General features: G+C 37.4%; 1 protein-coding gene and 2 long non-coding RNA genes across 8 annotated transcripts in view; 1 reads left to right on the forward strand and 2 right to left on the reverse strand.

The window, feature by feature from the left end:
- The window catches only part of LOC136848024 (uncharacterized), a 35,810-nt gene extending 18,865 nt beyond the window's left edge, over positions 1-16,945 (forward strand). For 2 of the 5 annotated variants that reach the window (XR_010855905.1, XR_010855903.1), the window contains 3 exons: positions 1,850-1,929; positions 6,186-6,275; positions 7,934-8,252. This is a non-coding gene — a long non-coding RNA (uncharacterized lncRNA). Of the gene's footprint in view, positions 1-1,849; positions 1,930-6,185; positions 6,276-7,933; positions 8,253-16,190 lie in introns of those variants that run through there. The other 3 variants (XR_010855906.1, XR_010855904.1, XR_010855907.1) reach the window with 2 other exon arrangements.
- Positions 2,609-5,961, reverse strand: LOC136848025 (uncharacterized). The gene is made up of 2 exons (XR_010855908.1): positions 5,827-5,961; positions 2,609-5,750 (listed from the first exon to the last, which is right to left on the reverse strand). It is a non-coding gene; the product is annotated as an uncharacterized lncRNA (long non-coding RNA).
- The window catches only part of LOC136848022 (uncharacterized), a 44,310-nt gene continuing 25,500 nt past the window's right edge, over positions 8,555-27,364 (reverse strand). The window contains exons 11-16 of one of the 2 annotated variants that reach the window (XM_067120062.1): positions 18,755-18,927; positions 17,015-17,202; positions 16,240-16,296; positions 14,006-14,109; positions 11,698-11,804; positions 8,555-8,634 (exon numbers count right to left, since the gene is read on the reverse strand). In XM_067120062.1, coding sequence (XP_066976163.1) covers positions 11,730-11,804; positions 14,006-14,109; positions 16,240-16,296; positions 17,015-17,202; positions 18,755-18,927 — 597 coding nt within the window. In that variant the 3' untranslated portion in view covers positions 8,555-8,634; positions 11,698-11,729. Of the gene's footprint in view, positions 11,805-14,005; positions 14,110-16,239; positions 16,297-17,014; positions 17,203-18,754; positions 18,928-27,364 lie in introns of both variants that reach the window. The other variant, XM_067120061.1, reaches the window with a different exon arrangement.

Genomic DNA, 27,364 nt, shown 5'->3' on the forward strand with positions numbered 1-27,364 from the left:
GTCACAAACACATGTCAGCAACTTGTCACACACACACACAAAGAAAAGATTAATTACAAATCAACGACTTCATGGTTGCTCTGTCCAGTGCTTCATACGGCTACCCCCAACAGTTGCCTAGGTTAGTTCTCTACTTACGGTCATTGGCTTGTTTTTAACCTGTTTGTGATATGCAATCAGATGTCGACTTGTGTTTATGACGTGTTATACTGTAGTGATGACCCACCTTAATATTGCCTTAATTTAGAAACCCTTTCGATAAAATGTACCTTTTCAAAGACCATTTTTGGTGTTATGGTGTTGCTTTGATAACATCCGAGTGCATAACCATACTAGAGACAGATTCCGGGTTAGCAGCCTGCATAATATTATAAAAAAAATCTGGGTAAGCAGACATTCCACATATATTATTGCATGGTTTTTTTATATACTTTATAAATCAAGTTTATAGAATGCTATTTTAGTCTTTTCTAGGCTGGGATTTTTAATTAGAACAATTGGAATTATCCAAGTTGATATCATTCGGAGTTTTTATGTAGGTGCTTAGCTTGGAGTAAAAAGTGGAATAGAAATTAACCAGCCACACTACTCCACATTTCTACGATCATATCAGTCTGGATTTTCTTCGAGTAGTCAGTTAATTGGTGTGTGGATTTTGTTTTTTTCTTGCTTGTTAGGGCAGTGATCACAGAGTTCTCATTATATTTCTAATCTGGCAACCCATTCTTATATACTTCCAGTGGAGGTATGGCTGTATCTCATCATCAGCCAGTAGGCTCCATTTTTCTGTTTCAGGGAAAAGTCCATTTGACCCCCAAAAAACACTCAAGGCTATAACCTTTTTGGGAACCCCTGCATTAGCATTCAGTTGTGCAAATGTGGCCAATTTCCATGCATAATGATCAATTGCTTGCCATTAGGCAACATTTTTCTGTTTCAGGGAAAAGTCCGTTTGACCCCCAAAAATCACTCAAGGGTATAACCTTACCTTTCGGGCCATTTTTGGGCTCCCCTGCAATATGACTGAATTGTATTTATTTGTGCAAATGTGGCCATTTTCCATGCATAGTGATCAATTGCTTGCCAATAGGCTGCATTTTTCTCCGTTTCAGGTTATTCATTGCTGGAATGAAGTATGCTTAGTAGATAAAAGTTTTTAATTAATTACTAATAAGCTAGCAAAAGATCAAAATGGTTGAGTATAATAAAAAGTGTCAATTATTTTTAAAAAGTCCATGATGTTAAGATCATTGTCATCATTAACAACCCCTTCTATGGGACCTGAAATTTGAGGTTGCCTCCACTCATCTACATATTTGGAATAGTCCACCAATATGTGCTCCATAGTGAGGGGGATGTCACCAAGTCCAAACATTGGTGGCCTGTCGTCCTCTATGATGATTTTGTGGGTTAAATGGGTATGACTTATCTTTAGTCTACTCAGCCTGCCGATAGACAGATTTTTTGATATTGTTAATTCTCAGGGAAAGAATTCTATTTCTTTTTCCATTATTGTTTGTTGATAGGTTATTTCACGTCATTACAAGTTGTTTACATCAAAGTCTGACACCTCTGCAGTCCCACTGCAAAATGTCTGCCAGTATTGGTAGGAGAAAATTTGAGTTTCCATTCTGACCTTTGACTGAGAAGTTCTACTTACTGTTCCTCTAGCTAACTTACTTTCCGATATAAGCATACAGGGCTGCTCTGGAGACACTGGAATGCTGCACTGACTTTATCTGTATTCATTTGTCTGATTGGAGAGTGTGAATGGGCCCAATTTGAATTATTTTGATATCTTGAAGCTCTTAACAGAGGTGTAACTCATTTACAACTTTCTTATTTTCAGGGGTTGGCGTCCCCAGCGGGGAGAGCATAAGCCATTATTGCCTTTGGAAGAAACTGGACATGCTCTCTTGTACCCCTGTGGTAAGCAAAAACCATCTTTATCAATTAATGAATGTTGGTGAGGTTTATATTGCACTCTATATTCACATAATATTGTATTATACAAACATCAACATAACAAATATGCATCTTTTCCATTGATCTTTTAAAATGTTATGCTTTAATTCACTGTGTCCAATAATATTGTATAATTGCTTTTGTATCATACATTGCAATCATAGCGATCAATGTTTTGGCTTGGAAATCGATTACTCGGTTATTTAGAGGACAGATGAAACCCTCTTTGAGGATCATCAGTCTGTTTAGATAGGACCCAGCTTTAGGAGCAGAACTTGACATCAAACTTTCCCCTTACTCAACCCCTTTGGCTACTTGAATTTTACAAGGAAGGAGGTATACCTTCCAACCTCATCCTCCTCCATGCTTTGTGAGCGACCAAAAACTTCCAAAGCTGTGTGACAGGTAAAAAAATTTGATCTAATTTAGTTCAGTGAAACTACTTAAGACCAATTTAAGAGCTGATTCCAAGTAGTTGCTCTCCAAAGTCCCTACATAACAAGATGCTAGGAGTCTGGGGGAGTTGCTCTCTCAAGTCCCCATGTAACAAGATGCTAAGAATACGGGGGAGTTTTATCCGAAGTCCTGACCAAACCACACGGGAAGAGGAGTCTGGGGATTTGCAATAAATCAAACAATACAATAACAAAGTCAACTTTAATCATGCAAAAAATAAAGGCACTAATATTTATCAGCAACACTTATTTTTAAAATTAAAATGCTGGGAAAAAAGTAATAAAGTGGTCTTTTATATAAAAGTTTATATAATGGTAACAGAAATGTAACTGAATGCTTGTTTAATTTGTTACACTGGTCACTTCACAATATTTTTTTAAAATCTTCATGCTAAAACACTATGAAGTACCAAAGTCAAGTAAAACAAAAGTTCATCATAAATATCCATATTATGCAGCATTCAGAATTTGATTACCCAACAAAAATAAAAGTAAAAAATCTCCTACTTATGTTTAAACATAACCGCTAGAAGAATGCTGATTTAATGTATGCAAATGCCATTCAAACAGCATTTAATTACATTATCCAGATAAGCAAACACTGGTCTAGCATAAATCTTATTTACTATACTAGGCTCTTCCCATCAACAGCAATACAATGATTGTTTTAAGATACTAAATACTATGATAAACAGTCTTGCCTGGAATGTCAGGTAAAATTAATGAAAAATACATTTTTTCCCAATATGATTTGGAAAACTGGTGAATTAACAGTATTTCTCCACATTCACTTACATTGTAAGATCAACTGAAATACATTTATCTATCTGAATAAGACAGATCAAAATGTTAGCTATAATTGTACATTCTAATACAAATACTGTTTTTTTTTATACATTATCACAGGTCAAAAATTAAAATAAGTGTAGGAAACGAACCCAAAATCCCAAAGGAAAAATCTAATCTATAACTCAATCATTTTCAACATCACTTGTTGTGCTATATAGTAAAATAACTTAGCACTCAAACCGCCATTCTTATCAAGGTATTAACGTTTCTAAATGAAGGTAGTAGTCACGATAAAAGTATAACTTGAAATCCAAATGGTGAGGATGAAGAAAAATGGCACACACATGTAGCACAATACAAAATAAGAATAAAAACCTGGCTTGAAGTTTGAAAAACTTTTTCAAAAAGTTCACAGTCCTGTACATCAAATATTCCGAGTGACTATAATGCAATCAGAGACCCGAGTAAAGGCTACCATGGTTGTGAAAGTTTCGGCTCTGAGATTGAGATGAAAGATTCTGTGCATGAAAAAAAAAAAAAAAAAAAAAAAAAAGGAACTGGTAATTGTAACTATGTCCCTGAAGGTCAGTGGAAATCAGCAGGTCCTTTCTGATGTCTGAGAGACTACAGAGACCATTTCCCTTTAGATTGGTGTTGCCTGGTCAATGACTGGTCTTCACCTACACAAGGACTTTTATACCATGCACATCCAACTGCAGGCAACCCGATTCTATTGCAAATTTCTCCAACATGACAATACAATATAAAATTTTTTTTATACAAGACCCCAGAAAAAGCAAAAGTCTTTCACAGAGGATATCCTACACTGGCACTACTGTTTATGATTTGAACTACCCAAGAGGCTAGAACTTCAGTAGAGACATCTTACAAGGAGTTGCAAAAACTGCAGTGGTCTTTTGATGTCACTTTCTAGATGATACCATCACTGCTGAGGGCTCCTTTCTTCTGTTTGGGAAACTTTGCTCAAATCAAGTAAGAGACTTGACTTCTACAAGTGAGAGGCAAGTACTTTCGGTGCCTTAACTAACAATGAAGGCGGAATCTGAAGAGAGCAAATTGTGAATATGACAACTTGTGACAAAGAGAGGAACCATGATTTTCATGAGATCAGGTTTTCTTACCATGTCACATCCAATTATAATAAAGAGTATTACTGGCTGGGACAGTGCTCTCTGGATGAAGGCAGCCATCAGTCTCAAACAGGGAGTAGCGAGCCTGAGATTACTGCTTCCATAAATAAAAAGTTTGACCAGACCTCTGCTGACTTGAAGGGTTTGTTCTTGTTACATACATCAGATATTATTCAATATAAATATATTATGACCCCTAACAATGTAATGCTTAGATAAAATGAAAATGTCTAAGATTCTGAAAGTTTCTTTTTAGGATTTGTTTCCAATTATAACACACACTGTGAGTTGAAGCCTGACAGTTGCAAAAAAAGACAAAAAAAGTTTTAGTGCATTATTCCTCAAATACCCTCATGTCAATCATAAGTATGACCAATTACATAAGACATTAATTCAATGTGACATTCATTTTGGAATGAGCAACACCATAACCCATCATTGGTTTAAACTGTTTTAATGGTTACTACTATAGTCATTATTCCACAGCACATGCAATTTATTAATGATGATGGTTTTTACAGAAAGTAAATCACAAGAATAGGTATATTTAGTCTTGTCATAGTGGCAGGTTTGGATGATTTATCATCTTCATATTCTTTAAAGGTTATATGGAGAGAGACACCATATAACATTGTACCATCTTCATAAAATTTGTCATTAATGAAATCTTACTGTCTGAAAAAAATAATTGTAAGATGTGATAATTCTGAAAGGCTTCTATAACAAGATTACAATCATTACAGATTTGTTATATTTTAAATAATTTTATCTATTGACCATGCTCCTGTCAGTTCTGCCGTAAATAAAGAAGCATAGTTATAATAAAAATGGGTTTGTTCATTACATAACATTGCAGCAAAGCTTACCCCATAAGGAGATTTTGTCTTCAGTAAATATTACACAGCATTGAGCCTTTATGTCTTAATATGTTCTGGCGGGTGAAGCTTATGATTGTCAAGGATGTAAACAATTTTTATATATAGTAAAAATGTTTACAGATTTGTTCTTGACGAATAATCCAAGTACAGGCAGTCCCCGGTTAACGGCGGGGGTTCCGTTCCTGGGCGAGCGCCGATTACCAAAAATCGTCATTAAAGGGAACATCACAACAATTACTGTAATAAATGGCGCTTACGATGCTGCAAGTGCCAATAAACCACTTATTGGCGCCATTAGCTGGTTATTGGCACCGACTAACCGCTTACTGATGCCGATAAACTGCTGACCAGTGGCGAAAATCTGGTTAACAATGTTGTTAGCTGAAACACATTTTTGGCTTCCATAATCAATTCAATTCAGTTTGTCATCTTCAACAAAAATGAGAACTATACAAGGCTGTTTGAGAAAGAATCAGATGTTTTAACCAAACTGTCTGAACACCACCTGAGACCTGCAACAGTAGGACTTCCTAATCAATGGAAATATCTGTTCACTAAGCAATTTTATACCAAGACACCTCCTGAGACCTGCAACAGTAGGACTTCCTAATCAATGGAAATATCTGTTCACTAAGCAATTTTATACCAAGACAAGATATTATGGTAGGTTATTCCCACAAGTCTTGGAAACCCAGGGTTGAAATATTTCTGCTAGATTATTCAAGAGCCTTTTGATAGAAGGTAATTACTGCATGGAGAATGTTACCTATATGACCAAAAGATGAAAATCCAAATTTTGACAAAGCCAAGATGAGAATTAATGTAAGGGAAAAGGGTGGGAAAATGAGGAGGAAGTCAAAGAAGAGCAAAAGAAAACTCTTGATTGGTAATTAGGAAAGAATTAGTAGGAGCAGAAGTATAGAAATAATGTTTCTCTCTCACAACAGTCTGACTAAATGGAAGTGAGCTCAATTCAAAGAGGGGAGATGAAAAACACTGCTTCAAAACACTTCCTTCTTTCTGCTGTGATGACTGTAGTAAGTATATGTAGATTAAGGTTACATTTACTTATCTGTTTCATCATTCCATATTTTGCCATTTACTTCTTGTAACAGACTACAGTGACATATGAATAACTTATGAACATTTTTAAGTTTGATCTAGTAATGTCTGTTGCAGACTCGGTTCCTTTATCTGCATCGTCATTTCCTTTTATGCCTATGTGAGCAAGGACTCAGGATAGTCAAAATTTTTGCCAGCCTCATGAACAAGGACCTATTTTAAAGTAATTTTCATGGTTTCTATAGCACATGCTGAATTACTGACACAAACATATTGGAGGGTATAGTTCCAATAATCTCAACAGCAGACTACTGGAGGGATTGTTCCAATTAGTACTTCAACAGCAGAAAAGATTGCAGACAATTCTGGTGTGAAAACACTATATATTAATTAAAATTGAGTTTTACATAGGGAAATTTGCAGCAAATATCACACCCATGTGAAATTTGGAGACATCTGTGTTTTCTTTATAGTGAGAATTTTTTTTTACAAGTCATGTTCCAATGTATGTTGTTTATGATGTGCTGGCTTTAAGTGAGATTACATTAGGATGTCAAGCATCACCCAAAGACAAGTTTTATTGTCAGAGTGATGGTTACATTTAGATTCTGTCTTAATTAGACAATTGCCTCATATGGGACACAGTGAGGAATGATTATATATGAAAACATCCTGACATCCCTCTTAAAATAATTAACATTAACTTTCTGGTATGCAAATTAAACAGTAAATTGTAAAAACAGAACAAAAACAAAATGCACTACAAATATCCTTCATGAATATCTTTCCTCAATTTGTTCAGAACCAAAGTAAATGAGAAAAGAAAAAAAAATAAAGATTAAAAAATAAAGATTTTAAGAGAAAAGATTAGCTTATTCGAATTTTATCAGCAAAAGATTTTCAGCATGTTCTTGACCAAGATATGAAGATCCTGATGGGACATAAGATGTCAAAAAAAGCAAGAACTAATTAAAGAATAAGGTGACATGAACACTATTATAAAACAAAGGTGGTAGAAAGACAGGCACGAATAAGGTGACATGAACACTGTTATAAAACATAAGTGGTCAGAAAGACTGACATGTACATAAAAAAAAAGGTAAATTAAATGTTAGCAAATAAAAAAACAAGCCTTCATCACATACTACAGTTCTGTAATTAATAGGGGGCCAGAGAATTCAAGGGTTACCTTGCAAAAGCAAGATAAGAATCTCATCTCGGGATAGCAAGATCTTGGTATGGAGTTTAGTCGTTGTCCCTTCATATTGACAGAGTAAGTTATAATAATCCAATGGTTTAGAAATCTGCAGTAAACATCACTTAACAATTTGTCAAAAACACTTGCTTAAACAAACCCAATTTTACTCGGAAGTAACCATTTAGAGAAACATTCCATAGCCATTTACAAAGAACAGGAAGATCTAGCATCCACATAAGTAACAATACAAACACTCTTCACTTAATGACATACCTGTCTAACGACCGTACAGACTTACGGACAGTTATTATAGTACACAAGAACATTGCATAAGGTCAAGCAGTTTACAGTGAGTTTGAATGGTGTAAGGATTTTATAAATTTTCATATGCTGTACCACATAAATATATTTCTTTTGTTTTTCCATGGAGAGCAGCCAATTCTACTACCCCTCCTGTATGAGTAGATTAAGTTGACCTTAAGCCCACATGGGCTCATGATAACAGCGTCACCTCAGCCACTGAAATCTCCTCAACCTTCAACCTCCACTACTCAAGAGTCCTTCCACTATGATGACAATGATTTTACAAGAGCTTAATTTTGCACACAAAATGGAAGCAAAAAATCAAATAGCCAGTTAATAAGAAAATTTTCAAGTTTGTGTTTAAAAATATTTAGAAAGTTAAATTAGATAATTCTGTACATGATTGTGTTTTAAATCAATATTAAGTCACATCAAATTGTTCTGTAAATGACCAGGTCTTTGTATCAAGCCTATATGTAGGCCTAGCCTACATGTGCACATGCACTGCATTAAGATGAACTATGCACTTACTTGCAGTTGCTTGCTCAAAATTCTTAAATGAAAATATAAAAAATATAAAAGATTTCTGAGAGACAGAGTGCGAGTGAGTTAGCAAAGGCACAGGAAGTACACAATGTCAGTGTCTATAGCATCAATGTATGGATTTACACACTCTTTATAATACCATTGGAGTTAGGTGTGCAAAGGATGTTCAGTTTAAGATGCTAGGAATTATTCAATAATAAAACTGACAAATAAGTATCGTTTATTGATGAACGACGAAATATTGGTCGGGGAGGCTCCTCACTTATCAACACAATTTGCTTCATGACCTAGTTGGAGGAACAAAACTAAAGTCATTAAATGAAGAATGTCTGTATAAACTTAGCAATACACAATGAAAAGACATTTGTTTTAATAAGAAATGACTATGGTCAACTTTATAGAAAGAAAGAAATGTTGAGATTAAAACAAGTCCTTCCACGAATTTACTTCTGATTTACAAATAGCTGTTTGGTGAAACTGCAATGGTCACACAAAATATAAGTTAGCTCTGGGAATTTAGTCTTTCCTTTCTACTTGGGAATTTTGTATGGAGAATGTTCATCAAATAATCCTCAGTTAAGCAAGCATGAAAAAGTTTCATTTATACCGAAGCTGAATGGATGTAACATCTGATTTCCTCCATTCCTCAGTGGTCTGAAACACTTTCTTGTTACAGCCTCATCATATTTCATGAAATGAGTAACCTCAAGGCCCAATTCCCCAAAATGAAAATCCAAGCCACACCTCCTCCTCTCTACCTTAATTAATTACACCGAATAGAATATCAAGGACCAAAATACAAAAAATAATATAAGGGAACCAACTAATATTAGAACAAATCAGAAAAGACCTAAGTAGGTATGACATGTGGCAACATAAAAATGAAGTAAAGTGTGCCAAAACTTTTTGAAGCTTTGAGGGACACCCCACAACTCCCACAGACTGAAGTGTATGATTTGTATTTGGTCAGTACAATATACTTTGTTAAAATACATTAAAATATACTTTATTGAAAAAATATCAAAATTCAGAAATGGCACCTTTTCTCCACTGATACTACACAGTAAAGACAGAAGCAAGCTCCTTAGCCTTAAAACCTTGGTCAGTCAAGATAACACTATGAAACATCAGCCCATAGTCAGGCAGCTCCAATATTTGAAGTCATCTCAAAACATAATTTACGGTAAATAATTTTTTTTACTGTGACAGTAAAATACTCCAATGAAAAAATGACTTTCTGGCATCACAATAACTATAATAATGACATTCATTTGCATATCACAATATCTTTGTACCATATTAATTTTATTCATGGAGATAAATTAAGATAGTTGGGGTAGGCATTTAGTTTTTTGAAACGGCAAAAACTGGACTTTTTTTTGGCTAAAACTGATGCATGTAACATATCCAAATAAATATGAAGACTTTAACCGCCCTGCCCCAGCAGGCCCCTTAAGTTTGGAAAAATAATTATTAAGATTATATAAATAGAAAAACTTTTTTATATCACTTGCAGTCAAGAACATCCAACAGAATGAATGTGACAAACCAACTACTATTATTTTAGGGTTACTCTTTGTACTTGTTTTCATACTGAAGAATACTGAAAATATACAATTAAAACAATATACATTCTTGCAGTTATATGTTCTACAGTAATTAATCTGATGGTGAAAGAGAGCAAAGTTAAATGAATTTTAAAAACCAAGTTTTACCATTCAAGGACAATAACAAACATTAAATGGAAGTCAACTAATGAAATTCCCAGTAACTGGCACTAATTGATCATTAATGACATCAGAATATTATTACCGTATTTTCTGCCTTTAAATGTGAAATGGTCCCTGTGATCATGAAATAATTTAGAGCCAACAGCAGCTTAACTTACACTTTCTTTTCTTACCATACCAAGAATTAAACTCAAATTTTTGTCACATTTTGTCAAGCATAAGAAGCTACTTTAGTATGGTATATTATAAAATAAAAAATGTAGAAATAAATTTGAAACAGAATGAACCTTCAGGGCAGACAACAGCCACCACTGCACAACCCACAGCCTATTTGATTACCAATACCTAAACCAAGGTCATTACAGAACACAACTGCATTATTTTTCTACTAAGTTTGCAAGAAAATAATTTTTATTCTTTTAAAATATAGATAAAAGTACACAGTTTGATGGAAATAATGATTTTGTTAGTATGCATATATCAAAATAATTATTTTCTATGTATGCACGTATCTTCTGTTTTATGTAGAAAAAAATATTTCTAAACTGACAAATATTTCAGTAATATCATGCTTGAAACTCGGCTACATGCTTCTTTACGCATATTTTCCACCAATAAGGTAATATTAAAAGAAATTCCACTGAATATAATGTACAACTCTGAGAAATTATTTGCCACATGCAAAAAGATGAAAAAAATATATAACCTGATTATTTAGAAAATGCACATTAACAGAGAGAAAATCTCACCACTTAAAAGTTAGCTCTTCATATAAACTTCATTCATATACTTTCACTGCAATACATCACACTGCACTTCAATCAGTAGTTTTATTTTCTAGAATACGTGTTGGAAAATCCACTCCAACCCAATAAATTCAATCTTTCTTCTCATGCCTCAGTATGGTACTGCACTTGAGATATGCTTGCATATACAGTATAAGTGCACTTAAGAATCAAATATTAAAGTTCAAAATGGAGATGTAAAAAATATACCAAACCTCTGAATCCCTTGTACAAAATAAAACGTCCTAGTCATTGCTTTTCAAACCAGTGTTTGAATTTATCTGGCACAGAAAATTTCTTTACATTTGCTGAAAAGCTGTTGACGCAAGTGTCAAATAGTTCTGCTATTTTTCTTGACAAACAAAAATTATTCCATAAGCTGTACTAAACAAGTGATTAATCATATCGGTACAGTACTGGAGCTTGGAGATTTTATTTAATCAATAGAATTGAAAAAGTGAATAAAAATAAAAATCTATTTCAAGTGCTATTTATAATTACTCCCTCCGAACCAAAATCATGTTACAGTTGTGAAAAACCGCCTTCAATATCCAGAATGCAAGAGATTCATGTAAAATACTTGACATCCCACAAAAGTTTTATATTGCTCTCGAGACATTCCAAACAATATAAAAAATGACAAAGTTTTCTAATAAACAATCGACAACTTATGATCTTCGATACACATTTTTTTTATACAAGAGATCTGTAAAATCTATAAATTCCATTAAATCATCCATTCTAAAAACATAAAAAAACCACTTTCAGAGGAACTGATGACATGGGTGACTTGAGAAAGATAGAGTAAAATGTTCCTGAGTGCAGCCAAACTTACCAAAAGAACATTTCCCTTTTTATTTAAATGATTCAATCAAATAAATAAGGGTAAAAATCTTCATCCAAACCAAGTTCAAATACACCAAGGTGACGTTCAAGGAAATCCTGAAAAAACAACATTAACATTAATGAATGTGTTAAATTACATATTTCACAACTACAGTATTCAAAATGAGCAAACTGGAGGAGATCTACAGTATAAGGCAATTGCCTTAACAGAAACAACCAAGTAGATAATTAACTAATCAACAATAAGAGTTATGAATTATTTTTAATGCTACTTTACTATTTTTAATGTTATAATCAATAGCAACCACTAATATTATTAAAAACATTTCATTTGAATATTTACTTCTCAATTAATTCTAAGGTCCCATGCAACTTTAATTTTTTTTCTTAGTGGAAAAGGTATCATGCAAATATAATTCTATATAGCTATAATACAAGAATGTGAAATTTAATTAATAAATGGAACTGTAAAATAGTACAAAAATAAAAACTAATGATTAGTACAAAAATAAATGATACATAACTATAGTAATAACAAAAAGTGAATGTTTCACTGATCACAAAAAAATTAAATCTCAAATCACTACTGATAACAAACATGCAAACTCCTACAAATCAAGGAGTTACAATTATCCCTCTATACTGCTCCCACCCCTCCCCCCTCCAGGAGATGTGAGGAATAACCAGTCCTGTTACTACAACATACATCACCTGGAGACCAAGCGCTCACAGAGTGGACGGGTAGCGCATGCTCGCTCCCTTGCAACTCCTCAGTGATGCAGGAGGGGGTGCTACCTGAGCTGCAACAGGCACCTAGTCAAAAACAAACCTGGTGGGGGTAGAGTAAGGGGGATGTGCAGATCCATCCCAGTGTGAGCCCAAGGCTGCCCAGGGGGAAGGGGAGTGAGCAATCCTCTCGTCTAAGTGGGTAAGTGAGTAGGCGACGGCTTTGTTCAAAGGTGCAATGATCATGGGCCACTGATCTAGTACCTATGGTCACCTTCAATGAGGAAGAGTGTTTTGGGGGAAGTCTTCTTGGACGTCTTACATGAAGCCTTGAACTTCCCCCTTTTTTCTCCTGAGCGGAGGAAGCAAGTCCGGGGACACAAACAACAGAGATGAGTTCAAAGGTGACAACAATAATGAGGAAGGGGGTAAAGAGGAAGACGGTGTCTTCCTTTTTCCCCAGAATGCCTTGCTTATCTCCAACTGGAGGATACCCTTTCTTGAAGCAGATGGAGAAGCTAAGGAGTTACAGAAACTGCAGAAATAGCAGCTTTATCAGAAGAAGGGTTGGTCATCTTATTTTCTGCTAAGATTTTGAGGAATACAACCAACAGTGGACTAACTTGGTATATTAAAAAGTATAACATCTTTTACAGATGCTAATATGACGACAACTGCTGTATGTCATAATTCCTTGTCTTGTTGCTGAGATATAAAAAGGTTTGCTACATTTTTGGTTAGAAAGAGAACTGGAGGGGCCTGGTAACACATCAGAAGCTGGTGAATGCCCTCTGTCCTTCCTCCTCTTACCAAACTACCAAACTTCTTCCACAGGAGAGAGGACCAGGTTACATGTACATCAGAAAAGAAATATCGAGTACATTCTTAATAAAGAAAAAAAAAAGCAATATTTAAGTGGGTGTACTGACAGGGAGACTTGAAACAACCAGGTGACTGCCCAAATCCCTCACATTGGCCTTGGTAATGATTTTTCTCCAAGAGAAACTAGACCATTTTGAAATAAATTATAAAATAAGTATATGGCACAAAGAGAACCCAAAGCAATCGTAAAGAAACAAGGGTGGCAAGCTACTCGTTTGTCTGGTTCAATGAGCACACAGGAAGAATGCAGGGAATCATGTCCTCACTGTCTGATGGCCAAAGAAAAAGTTGCTAGTGTTAGTAGCTGAGTGAGGGATATTACCCATTCACCTCTCTTGACCATGAGTTAACAAGTTCAAAGACCATTCCAGCTCATGCCAAAGGATACTTCTATTATAATAGGCAATGGTTTGTATTCCTGTAGGAACAAAAAGTTACAAAAGACAGACGGAACTGAATGTTGTCTCCTAACCTGAACTGCATACTACAAAAGGGAACTGACTAAATGGCTCCCACACTAATTATTCCTTGCCACTTGCACAAAATTTCTACATCAATGTTACCTTATTATATCCAGGACACAGTATGCTTGAGGTTCAGGAATTTTTCTGTTAAGCATGCACGATAGAGCTGCTCGGAAGAATCACAAAGAGAAGAATACTGAAATAAATTGTATCAAGTATACTTACAAAATGGTCTTGATAGACAAAGTCATCCTGAAGACTGTTGTCACTGCCATAACCATACATCCAGTATTCATCATCTAAACTATCTCCAGAGAAAATTGAATCAGCTGAAAAGAAACCTATGCGTTAGGAAAGTAAAATATTTAAAGGTCAAATCTTGAAAAATAATAAAACTTATAAAACAAACATTGCCACCAACTACTGAAACAGGACACATTTTTAAAGTAACTTTGATGAGTGTGTCACACTACCTAGATAAATACATAACACTGTAGCAAAACATAATCTTGAGGGTTAATTAAAGAAATAAAGGTGTATGGCTAAAACATCATACTCCTATGACACCCAATTTTCAAAAACAAACTGCAACCGCAAAGCCCTACGAAGCATTAAATATACAGTTTCTTCTCATCTTACCAGTCATGAGCATATAAAATGGGAAGAGAATAAAGAATGTAAATTGACTGTGAATGCATAGCTTTTTCACCACATCCTCATAACATATGTATCAAAGCCTATTTCAATACATTTAAAGGGCCTGCTAACACCCTGAGACCTTGGTAATCTAACCTCGGAGTCATACGGATCTGCTTCAAAATTTTACATCATTACTCTACCACAGTAGTCACTCAAGCTTGGATTATTCTTAGAATAATCCTTATCATATTTGTCATGACTAGTTTGGCAACAAATGGTCACACATGACACATAAAGGTGAGGAAAAGCTGACAAAGCCCTTACTAATTTTGTTTAGAGCAACTACTTGCATCCATACAGTAATAATCAAATATGATCAAGAAAATGTTAAGTCAGTATTGACAGAATGGCAATATGCAGAAGGCAGAAACATCAGTGGCAATCCCACTGGACTACTATTTATATGAAGTATCATGTGGCAACTATTCCTAATACCACCATTATCTAGAGAATTCTTGACACAAACATAATAGATATAAAACAAATCCAACATTACAACAAGTGGGCCGTAAAAAGAGCACTATATCAGTTATGTCTTTTTCATATATACAGTAAACCCCCCGTATTCGTGGGGATGTGTTCCAGACAACCCCCGGAACAGTTAAAATCTGCATGAATACTTAGGACCCCCTCTAAAATGCTTGTAACTGCCTATCTTGGAAGTTCAAATACCAAATGTATACTTATAGTATCATCCTACATCAAATATACCTTAAATTATTATCCTATTACTGCATTAATCTTTGAAATTATATTATTAATATAATTTCAAAGTCATCTTTAACATTAGTAACCTTGAAAATATATACACATGACTTATAACCCTTCCAGCCAAATCAGAGAGAGAGAGTTTATCTCTTTAATCTCTTGAGGAATGTTAATCCATTTCTCTTTACAAAATTTATGTTTGTTTTTATCTTCCAAAGATGTATTAAATACACATTTTTTAAACATTATGAACACACACACACTGTGCATAACATATGTTTTAATACCAATTGGTTAAATAGACTCAAATTAGCAGTATCTTTTCCTGAGAGAGAGAGAGAGATTTTTGACCACTTAATTAGCAACACTGACCACCCAACCCTTGCTGTCAGGTTACATGACATATCAGACAGGATCACCCTTCCCCTCCTCTCTCCCAGTCTTAAGCAAAAGATTAGGGGTCGGTACGTATTCCTTTAAAATTTTACATAATTTATTATTTTATAAACTAAAATCTTACTAATTCACTATATTATTTTCTTTAATGAATTGATATTATTGCTGTTTACATTAATATCATTTATTTATCATACAAAATAAATAAACATACATCTCAGTAAAAGAGAGAGAGAGAAATTATTTATATTTGTTATTATTTAATCTTAATATTAACATTCAAAAATTAGTATTGTAAATCTTTATTTTATTATAAAATGTATATGTAGATACAGTACAGTATTGAGTCATGAAAATAATATAAAAATACAGAATACTGCTCGACGAAAAAATCTGCGAATGGGTGAATGTCCTGCGAATAATTTATAGATAGGTTCCACAGAAAATTCTGTGAATTCCCAAGTCCACGAATTGTGAGAACGGAAAAAATTATTAGGCAGTCAAAACAAACAACCAACTAGCATCAAAGAGAATAGAGATACCTTTCTGATAATAAAAATACATAATTATATAACTAACCCAAAGTATTCTGTCCTTATTTTTACAGATACATGAACTCAAAACTAATGAAGAACAACTGAACTCATCATACTCACTATCATAGTCATCGAGGTCATCGTAATCACTCTCTTCTGACAGCTGAAGGAAGTGAGCTATCAAAGAGATAAAAAAATGTTAGTCTGGGAAGTAATAAATTTATAATATCAAATAATTACAATAATGCATTTCATTAAAACAACTTGACATACTGTGTACAACTTTTTAAAATATTTATGCATAACAATATTTTTTAGGCCAAGGGCACCATGAATGTTGTATATTTAAATCTTGAAACTAAAACAAAACCTGTTGCCACTTGATCTTCTACAAACTGCAGCTCCCACTGGCCTCTTTTTGCATCCCTTTGTTATTTCTGTTACTTGCTTAGTGTTGATCCTTAATGAAAATTCTATATTTATCTAGATTTTGTCAGTCAAATATTACTTGACAGTCTTTTCAATCTAAAATCTGTGTTATAGTCACTTCAATAGGTTGATTAATCTTTTTTGGTAATTCAGATTCTATGATATCCATCTACTTGCTGTCCCTGACTTGTATTCTCGAATACCTTATCACAATTTATAAAGAGCATTTTCTTCTTGATTTCTTTGGCATTTCCAAATTGAGAATATTTTCATACTTTAAAAATTGGTTTTTAAACTCTTATTACCAATTAAATTCCTTTACTGTTTTTAAATATTCTGTTCACCTTAACAATGACTGGTTTTTAGTTGGTTTTAGCAAATTATACTGGAAAATATGATGAAGTAAAAATAAAACAAATTACAACAGCATTTGATTAAACTTATATATATATATACTGTAACTTACTCAGGCGCTCCAATTTTATTTTTTGGCTGTCGTATGAGTCTGCTTCAATACCCCAGTCTAAATACATTGCCAGTGTTATTGGGCCTGCTCTCCCTTTCATTATGTCATTGACAGATTTAACAATATCTGAAGTCAATGTCATACTTAAAGATGAAAAGACCTTGAGTTCTGGGCATCCACGAAGCATACTGAAATGAAAATATTGAACAGAAAGATAGCAAAATAATTTTTATCAATGTACTTTTTTAATTTTTTAAAGGAAGCACAGATGAACCATGACCACATAGCTTATGAGTTCCTGAAAGTCTTCTAAAACTATTTTTCACAAAGTTTTTCAAGATGAAAACTAACAGATACATGAATAGAGTTTCTTTATTTTAGAGTTGCTTTTCTTAAAAGTCCTAAAACCTACAGGAACTTTGTTAGAAATAAAAAAGGGAAGACTAGTTTTCATTTTTCCTGCTATTAATGGAATTATTGTGAAATTTAGCTGATTAAGAGTTATTCAACAATACTACTACACAAAGTTTTTCCATTACAAAACTATCAAAAGTGAAACATGAATCTCCTAGAGTTTCATAGTTTAAAATCCTATCTCCTACAGATTTCCAGAGATCACAAACCTTTTTTAATGGAATGGGAAAAATTATACAGTCACCACCTTACTTATGAACATTCAGAACAAACTGTTCACATTAACTCAAATTTTGATTATGCGCCTATTCTGCTGGTAAAAATCTTTGCAAAAAACATAACACAAGGAAGAAGAACCTGTTCCTTTAACTCCTTCCCTGATTATCCCAAGTATTTTTGTGATTAACTACCATATATTCTTCCAACAATCACAAAGATACTCATTTATACTAGTAAAATATTCCTACTCAATTCTATCTTCCCGATTTAACTCATTCTTTGATGAATTCCCATTTTCTATATTTCCTCTCCCCAAAAGGAAACATGTAGTATGTATTTCTGTCAATAGATGGCAGTACTTTGTGAACTTCAAATGTCAGATGCTGCTCCAGTGAAATTCTCTACAATATCATAACTTTCCAAACATGGAAAGAGACTGCTGAACTACTCATGAATATGAACATCCCATTAGTAAAAAGAGCAAAATTTGTGATGACTGTCTAAGAACTAAACTACTAGTCTACACAGCAGAACCATATGCTGAAAAAGCAGGAGATTTTTGTGTAATGCAACTACAGAATGCTATGATTCACAGTCAGAGTGCATGAGAATATCACAATATGAAAGAGGAAGTGACCTTGTGATGAGGTATCCAGCAATTGAAAATTAGGCCAAGATCTCAAAGAATGAGATGGTCTATACAGGTGATGAGAGAGGCTGAAGAATAGTTAATCAGAATACATAAGATATGGAAGACACAAAGGTCACGAAATCATGAGGAAATGGCAGACACGGATATTTATCAGAGGGGAATTTAGGCACAAAATGCACAAGAGAGAAGACAGATAAACAATTCTTATTTAATATTCAACCCTGTAAAGGGAAAATCTGGCAGCATTAATGATGATGATGATGATAACTCGCCCTATAAAATATTATTAGTAGGGCAGTGCTTGTAAATTGCAAACAAATTGAACATTTTATCTAAACACAAACATGTGGAAGGAAAACCTCATATTACAAGTCAACTAACAAACAACATTAAGCCAAAAACTTATATCAAGATAAAGAATCTGACTTAAAACAAGAATGCAAAGAAAAACTTACTTCAAAAACATGTCCGTTTCTAAATGGATACCATTCAGTAAATGTATAACTTTGAGTTTGTTGCACTTGGATAGGGTCTTCAGAGATTCTGCACTAATGCCTATACGCGACAAGCTCACTTCCCTCAGGTTTTTGAATGCATTAAAATTAAATTTTGTCTCCTGAGTAAGATTCTGAAACAATAAATTTGTCTTAAAATGTATTTTGGATTAACAGTAAATTACAACAATTACTCGATTTAATTTCTTCATAAACATTTCATCAGGATGAAAGTTTTCAATTAACTTGTAAATACATGTACACTTTACCTAAAATATTTGCACTACATAAATCAATTGGTTGGGGTTATTACCATCACTAAGTAGCTTCCCCCTACCATGAAGCCAGAATACTTTAGACTCACATATGGTTGGCCTTACTGGTGGTGACATCATCATATTTGATGACTGGGAAAACCTCTATCCCTATCACAATAATCCGACTATAGAAACTTTACACAATACAAATTACATTTGCAGACTTCATATGAAGATGTTCCTCTCTTCATTATGTTTCAACATGATTTTTCACCATGTCAATTTTATGATTAACTGTAAAAGGTACATACTGCATACTCTTCCTTACTGTTTAAGAACTTATAATTCAAGTCAAGAAAACTGCCTGTTCAAAAAGTCATGGTTAATTCTAATCACTAAGATGTGAGATAAATACTTTGAAGCTTTATTGTTACCCATACTAAAATAGATATTACATATGAACAAAATACATTTTTTTTTTACTAATTTAACTGCACCTAGGCTACTACCTGAGATTTCTTAGGTCTAATACTATAAAACTTCAACTGTTATTACCCATACTACAATTGATATTACGTATGAACAAAATGCTGTTCCATGTTAATTTAACTCCACTTAAGCCACTATCTGACATTTCTTAGGTCTGAAGTAGATCTCTCAGCTGAGAGTACTACTAAATACTATACGGTAATCACCATATCCCATTATTTGCACCTATTTAGGCTACTATCTTCAGTGTGCAATTCCCTTAAGTATTATGGAGGGCAACCTTTCATGACAAATGGAACTCTGAAAAAGCTACAAAGTTAAAATATGATATATTTTAGATAAATAAAGTCATACATACACTTACTCCTGGCAGATATACTTAGCTATAGTCTCCGACGCTCCCGACAGAAATTCAAATTTCAGCGCACATACAGGTAGGTCAGTGATCTACCATACCCGCTGGGTGGCGGGAATAGGAAATCACCCTGCTATATCAGATTTTCTTCCACCTGTCTCCTGAGGGAGATGGAGGGTTATTATCAGATATATCTGTTGGCATGTACAACTTTATTTTATCATAAAATATCATTTTGTACACAACTTCACTGCTGATATACTTATTGATTGGCACCCTGAGAGGGCAAGACACACAACTAAAAACGGGAAACAAATATATGTTTTGTAGGAATAAACAAAAACCATGGTTCTTACCTGATTGGGCAGAAGACTTCATGGATACTGTCTATGGTGCCCGTATGCCCCAAAGGTTTCCAGCGTAGAAGTGACCTACACTGACAGCCCTTCTGGATCATATCAATGGGAAAACCGAATTTGGTTGGGCTGACAGAGCCTGTTATGGATTGTGTCAATGGGGATTAACCCACTTACAAGACAGAGCCTCTACCTGGAATCATATCAATGGGGCTATCCCTCTTAAGACAGAGCTAGGTAATAAAACTACAAGGAGCTAACAATCAAAACCCGATCACTCCAGAGACCAAGCCTAACCTTGTTAGGTATTGTGTGATGAAAGAGAGGACTCCAACACTTTTCAGCCTAATATAAAAATACACAACAAATCATTAAAAGTAACAAACTAAAACTAGATTAAAAATAGATTAGCTTCAGCCTTTGACCCAGCAATCGAACCAGATACGCAAGCTCCTAAAGGCAGCTAACTTCTCATATGTAACACTTAACATCTCTAAATAATGAGAAGCAACACTGAGTTACATCTCCAGTAACGAGTCCACACAGACTGGAGGGACCAGAGACTCAGGAAAGCCAGAGAAGCAAGCTATGGCTCACCTCATGAGCATTCACTCCAGGAGCTGGAAACAAACCGTCCTGTGCTATGATGTATTCCTGATAGGTAACATCCTTAATGCAAGGAAAGCCTGGGCATTCTTGAAATTGCTCTGAATAGGATCCATTAGAGCACCAAAGACTTTCAGTGTTACCCAGCTAGTTTCTTTCTCCAGATAATATCTAAGACTTCTTACTGACAGAGTGTGTGTTCTAGCCCTGTCCTGAAAGATCGAGAGTCCTTGACCTCAAACTCCTAGGCCAAGATTTTGAAGGGTTCTGTTTCTTTGCCAAGAAGAGAGGCTGGAAAGGAGCAGATCGTATCCTTCTAAAGCCTACAGAACCTCCAAAGCCCAGACTGTTAGCTTCACTTTAAGAGAAAGAGAGCTTAAAAAAGAAACAACGATTTTCTGGTTAAATCCCCCGGAAAGAGGCAGATCGAGGAGGCTCAAACTTATCAGACATTAAGAGAATTTTAGGACCACGCCCAAAATCTCCAGCTGGGAGGTCTAGGGACTTGTTTTAGAAGTTTCTAAAAGACCTATGAAATAAAGAAGGCCTTATTATCAGAGATAAACTAGATTCCTCTGTGTTCAAACACTGAGGACAAAGATGCCCTATACCCCTTGATGGTGGAAACCAAGCAGGTTACACTTGCCCTTTACATAAGAAAGGAAATCACTATCTCATTATAGAGGTACTGAAGAGTGACACTTTCTTAGTTCGACCATCTCCTAAAAGACTTCCCACTCGACTGGTAGAGGCATGCAAAGGTAGAAGATCTTCTGCTCATGAGAATCCCTTGGCCTTATGCTGAATCCTCGTCAACTGTCCTTCACAGTCTGAAGGCAGTTAGGTTTAGAGTGGGAAGGTTCTGTGATATCTGTCGGCGTGGGGCTGTTTGGAGGAAGATCATTTCCTGAGAGGGAGAGACTGGGAAAGTCTATCACTATTCTGGTACCTCTGTGAACTAAACTGGATGCCAAAGGGAGCGATCAGGTGAGCTTGGTGCCCGAAGAAACGAACTCTTATTACTTCCCTAGAATCTTGAATAAACGGAGAAAAGTATATATTGGTTTGCTAGACCATCTCCAACTAGAGAAGGTCATTGCTACTGCTCTGGGGTCCAAGATTGGGGAGCAGTAGTTCTCCAACCTCTGTTCCAATGGGGTGGCGAAGAGGTCGATAAGGAGGTCTCCCACAGGAACCACAGCCTTCTCGCAGAAACCTCTGAGCGCGAAGAGACCATTCGTAAAGGAACCTGGTCTTTCCTGGGTTGAGCAGATCCGCCTCCTCACATCTCTTTTCTCCTGAACAAATCTGGTGAGAGTAGTTCATGTTCTCTCTCTCCGCTCACAAATAGAAGGCTCCTTGCTGGCTGCAGAGAAGGAATGAAACCTCCTGCTTCCCAGACATGCTTGCAGCTGTGGTGTTGTCGGAATTGATAAGAACTACTGATCCCTGACCAGAACTGACCGGGCAAGAGTTGATGAATGTATTACTAGCTCTTTCATGTTGATGCCAGGACCTCTGATCCGAACCAGGCCTGACACTTCTTCCGAGCCCAGTGTCGCCTCCCTTAACCCGATCCGACGCTGCCTGAGAACAACACCAGCGAGGGTCTGGCAAGTTGCAGAGGGAATTCCTAGACCCAGCTCTCTGTGGTCTAATCCACCAACGGAGATGTTCCTTTACTGACATGAGATCTGGTGTGAGTCTTACACAACTCTTGGGAATTTCCGATCCCAAGATCTTCAGGAAGAACTGTAGAGAGGTCTGAGGTGAAGCCTTCCTAGAGAAACAACTGTTCCAGCGAGGGAAATGGTCCCCAGACTCCATCCATTCCTCGCCTAACATCTGTCTTTCTAGAAAGTCTGTCACTCTGAAGGCAGCGCTCCTTCTTTCCAGGAGGGAAACGCTCAAAACCCCGAGAATCCATCCAATCTCTCAGGTGACAATTTCCTGCTGAGGAATCATCTGAGACTTCTCGAGGTTCACAAGAAGTCCTAGAGACTGACCAGGTTTAACGACGAAAGGTCCTCTGTAGACAACGGTTCTTCCGACTAACCACCAGCCAGTCGCCGAGATATGCGAAATCCTCACCCCCTCCAAATGGCAAACTGAGTGAGCTACATTCCTGAGAATGGTCAGAACACTTGGGGAGCTGTAAAGTCCAAGCACAGAGCCCTGAACTGAAAGTTCTGCCTTACCATGAACCTTAGAATCGAGAGGGATGGATGGGGACGTGGGAAGTAAGCATCCTGAAGGTCCAGGGGAACACCATCTGACCTCCTGACGAAGAGACGACAGAACTGGAAGACGCCACCGACAGAGAACTTTCGCGACGAACGAGTTCAGGAGCTCACGCCCAAGACGTCTCCACCTCCCAAGATTTTGGCACAAGAAAAAGCCGCTGTAAAATCCCGGGAGAAGATCTTGTAAATCGTTCTATGGCAGCCTTTTTCAGCATTTGTTCGATTTGCTAGCAGAAGGGCTTGCTCTCCGCACAGGATCCTTAGAGCGCCGATAATCCCTCGGAGTTGTTGTCAAGGGAGGTTTGAAGAAGGGAATGAGGTACCCCTTCCTCAAAACAGGAGGGGACTATCTGGCCCGCTCTCTTCAGCCCAGGCTCATAACTTTGTGAAGTCTGCACCTACTGGAGTCTGGAGGACTGTTTCACTCTGAGGCCCCTGAAGGAGTCCCAAGGTCTGATCTTCTTCAGGCCTGTCGCCTGATAGACCTGGATCCTCTAAAGGCTCCTGAAAGGGGGCTCCTCCTTCTTAGCAAGTGATAGTAGGTCTCATCCTCTTAGACGACTGAGGCCAGCAGATCCTGAGCAGTTTTCTCAGACAAAGAACGACCCCTTCACAGTCTCTTGCGGGAAAGATGGCGACATTAAAGGAGCTGCAGAAAGAGGGAAGACCTCTGGATAGGTGGAGAGACCATTTGAGAGAGGAAAGCACTGAATACTGACCTCTTCTTAAGCAGGCCAGTGCCGACAGGGAAGCTGATCATGAGGTTGTTTGGTCAGCCTTGTTCAAGCAAGACAACACTGCTGAGGTCTCTGCTGATTGAATCCTCTTCAAGACTTTAGCTAAGGCCCCGAGAATTCGTAGTCCATGAAGTTAAAAACTTCCAGCACGCCGGAAAAGGCCCTGAGGGGAAATGGTCCACCTACAAAGTCCCCAAGAAGCCTTGGCCGACTAAGGGAGAGTCTTCTGAAGAATCAATGCTGTACAGGTCTGAGCTTAGCTGGAAGATGGGAGAGGCTGACCGCTATCTGGCCTTAGTCTCGCATCACATTCCCGCTCTTCCCAAAAGCCTAGAGGGAGGCAAGGAAGACAGTCTTACTGCATCCTTCTCGAAGAGACACCAAACCTTTAAGCGCTTTCTGGAGATCGAGGACGATCTAACTGTAAAGAGGAAGATTTCGAGGCCTTGGTGCTCGAGAGCATGGAACCAGGAGAAGAGAGAAGCAGGTCGAGGGACACCCCATACCCTGAACCAGTAAAGCTAAGCCAACCTCTTGTGGATCAGAAATGGTGATATGTCTAGGGATCTGTCTCCGCAGTCTTCTCCAGGCCAGAAGGAGGAGGAAAGAACGCCTGAAGAGAAGGTCACTTGCCAGAAGAAGAGCGCTCTAGAAAGAGAGGATTTTTTGTCCTGGAGAACGCATTTGATCCGGAGAGCAGCGCCTAAAAGATGACTGGCGCCTGACAGGAGAAGAGGCCTGAACGGAAGAGAGCCTTTGCTGGGAGAGGGGCCAACAGACGAGGGAGGCTGGAGGAACTTCTACGAGGCGGGTGAACAGAGTGATCGAGCAGAGTTGATCAGGAGAAAGTATTCCACAGAAGACCGATGATTTAACGAGGGAAGCGCAGCGCCTAGTGGAGGCGCATCCCTCTGACGAAGAGCGCCATGGAGAGAAGCGCCATAAAGGGGGAGAGAGCTCACCAGAGAGTAGGTTTCTTCTCAGTCAGAGAGCGCTGCAAGGAGGAGCGCTACCAGGAGAGTGGAGCGCCTGACGAGAGGAGCGCCTGGATCAGAGAGGAGCGCCTGCAAGAGAGAGAGAGCGCCTACCAGAGAGAGGAGAGCCTGAAGGAGAGGATGCCTGCTGCTGAGGGGCGCTTAACAGGAGAAGAACGCCTACAGAAGACGATTTGCTGGGAGAAGATAGAGTGCCTCGGAGGACTGACTGGAAGAGTAGGCATCCTTCCGACGCAGAGGAGCTTTGATAAAAGAGCCAAAAAGAGCAGCGCAGCTGAGCCTGAGGCCTACCAGATCTGCTTTGTACCCTGACCACTCAGAAGTAGCAGGAGGAGATCTTCTAGTTTCTTTGCAACAGGAGAACTCTTCTGTGGAAGCAGCCACGGCTAGAATCCAAAAGGTCTCTCTAGGGGGAGCCTTCACACGCCCCTCTTCAAAGGCGAATCTCAGCAGAACTCCAACCACGCTTTAGGAGAAGAAGAGAAGACGAAACACTTCTTAAGATCCCTTCATACGGCACCCAGCCTGGGATTACAACAGGAGCTGCCAAGGGACGCCGACCTGGGAGCTCATCCCCTTATGCTGTCGAGCATTCTCCTCCACTGGGCCTGGAGTTTGAAGAGAACGAGGCCAGGAGCCATGCGAGCCGGCCGACGCCTCCACTGCTATTTTGGGAGACACTACACACACTACTATTACGCTTGCTTTCTAAAGTACGATCTGCACCCGTATCTTGGATCAGAGTTTCATTACAGCAGCTATCTCCGACGACGAATCCACAGGTTCGACGAAGGGTGAAGGAGCTGAAACAACTGGAGTGACAGGCGAATCTGGAAGAGTGTTAGGTTCTAAATCTACCTCCTTGGAAAGAGACCTACTTGAGCTTCTAGAAGAAGCCTTCCTATCTCTGGTTCTTCCACTATATGCATAAGAGTTCAACGCTTCCATTCCAGATCAGTGAACCCAGATTCAACACACGGTTCTCAATTGAGCAACTATCTCTCTATACCTCGAAACACAACAGTATGAGGATCTACCGGCTTTGGGGAACTCACCTACAATCAGACCAACACACATACACGAAACACAGGTGCAACACTCTGATCAGACATTCTTACAGAAAATACCAAAGCCAAAATCAAAAACAGTCCACAAAAGCGCGATGCCAAGCCAAAGATCCAATACGTCACCAAAGGTCAGTCCAAAATAATCCTCAGCAAGTGAAAAATGAAAGTCTAAGCAGAAGGAACCAACAACAGATGTTGCGGAACCAGCGACAGAGAAAATCTGATATGAAAACGGGAATGGTTCCTATTCCCGCCACCCAGCGGCGGGTATGGTAGATCACCTGACCTACCTGTCGCGTGCCGCGAAATTTGAATTTCTGTTGGGAACGTCGGAGACTATAGCTAAGTATATATCTGACGGGTAAGTTGCATGTACAAAAACAAACTTTTATGCTGTAATCCGTCAATTGTCCAGATTAACAGAGCCAAGGTTCTGTTGGATAATGGCAAAATCTGGATAACAATCAGTATAAAAATCTATGGGGGTGCAAGGGTACCTCCGTACCCTTGCTGACCTTACCTTGTCAATACTGCACAGCCATAAACACTAAATATGCTTATAAACAACAACCATCACACTTTAAACTGAAAACTTTATGACAAAATAAACTCCTTAAATACACTTGAAAACAAAAAAGCAACCCCCTTCCTTTTCTCTCATAAGCGACACATATTTTGGTAAGCTACAAGTTTTTCATTTGCACCAAGCACTGTAAAATACATCATACTGTTCACAAAAAAAGTAAACACTTTTTTCTCTTGTATGCAACACAATATAAGTTTACCAATTTTATAAAAATAATTCTAATACAGTAAATCTGTATAAAAATACTTGCTTACCTGTAGGCACTGTTCTTTGTGCTTATGATGGCTGGACGACTTAAAAACTTAGGCTTTGATGTAAACATACCTCAGTTATTTTCTCTCTCTCTCTCTCTATACCATTTACCATGTACATATCCTAATAAAATATGAATTACTGTGTCATAAACATAAAAATACAAAACCACAAAAGCTCCAGGAAGTTCACTGATGTCATCAAATGAGTGTGCGCATACATACGTACCCTACACACACACACACACACACACAATGGTATTTATCTTTTGGTTTGTAATGAAAAAATTAGAAAGTACAGTAAAAGTATAAATGAGAATACTGTAGCATAAAACATAAATAAAGTATTGTATCTCACTGTACATACCCTAAAATAACATGTGAATTACTGTGTCATCAACATACATACACCACACAGGCTCTATCAAGTCACCCATTCAACACTGCATCCCCACCCCACCCCCCAGCCAGAGAAACTGTTCCCCAGCTCCACCCATCTTCCTAAACAACCCCTTCTCAGGCTCCTCTACACAGCCTTACTGCCCCTCCTTTCCCACGGCTCCCAGCCATTTGCAACACCCCCCAAAAATTCTCCAGGCCTGTGCCAGCCCTGAAACCCCTTTTTCAGT

This window comes from Macrobrachium rosenbergii, chromosome 18, assembly GCF_040412425.1.
Source record: "Macrobrachium rosenbergii isolate ZJJX-2024 chromosome 18, ASM4041242v1, whole genome shotgun sequence".
Lineage (NCBI taxonomy): Eukaryota > Metazoa > Arthropoda > Malacostraca > Decapoda > Palaemonidae > Macrobrachium > Macrobrachium rosenbergii.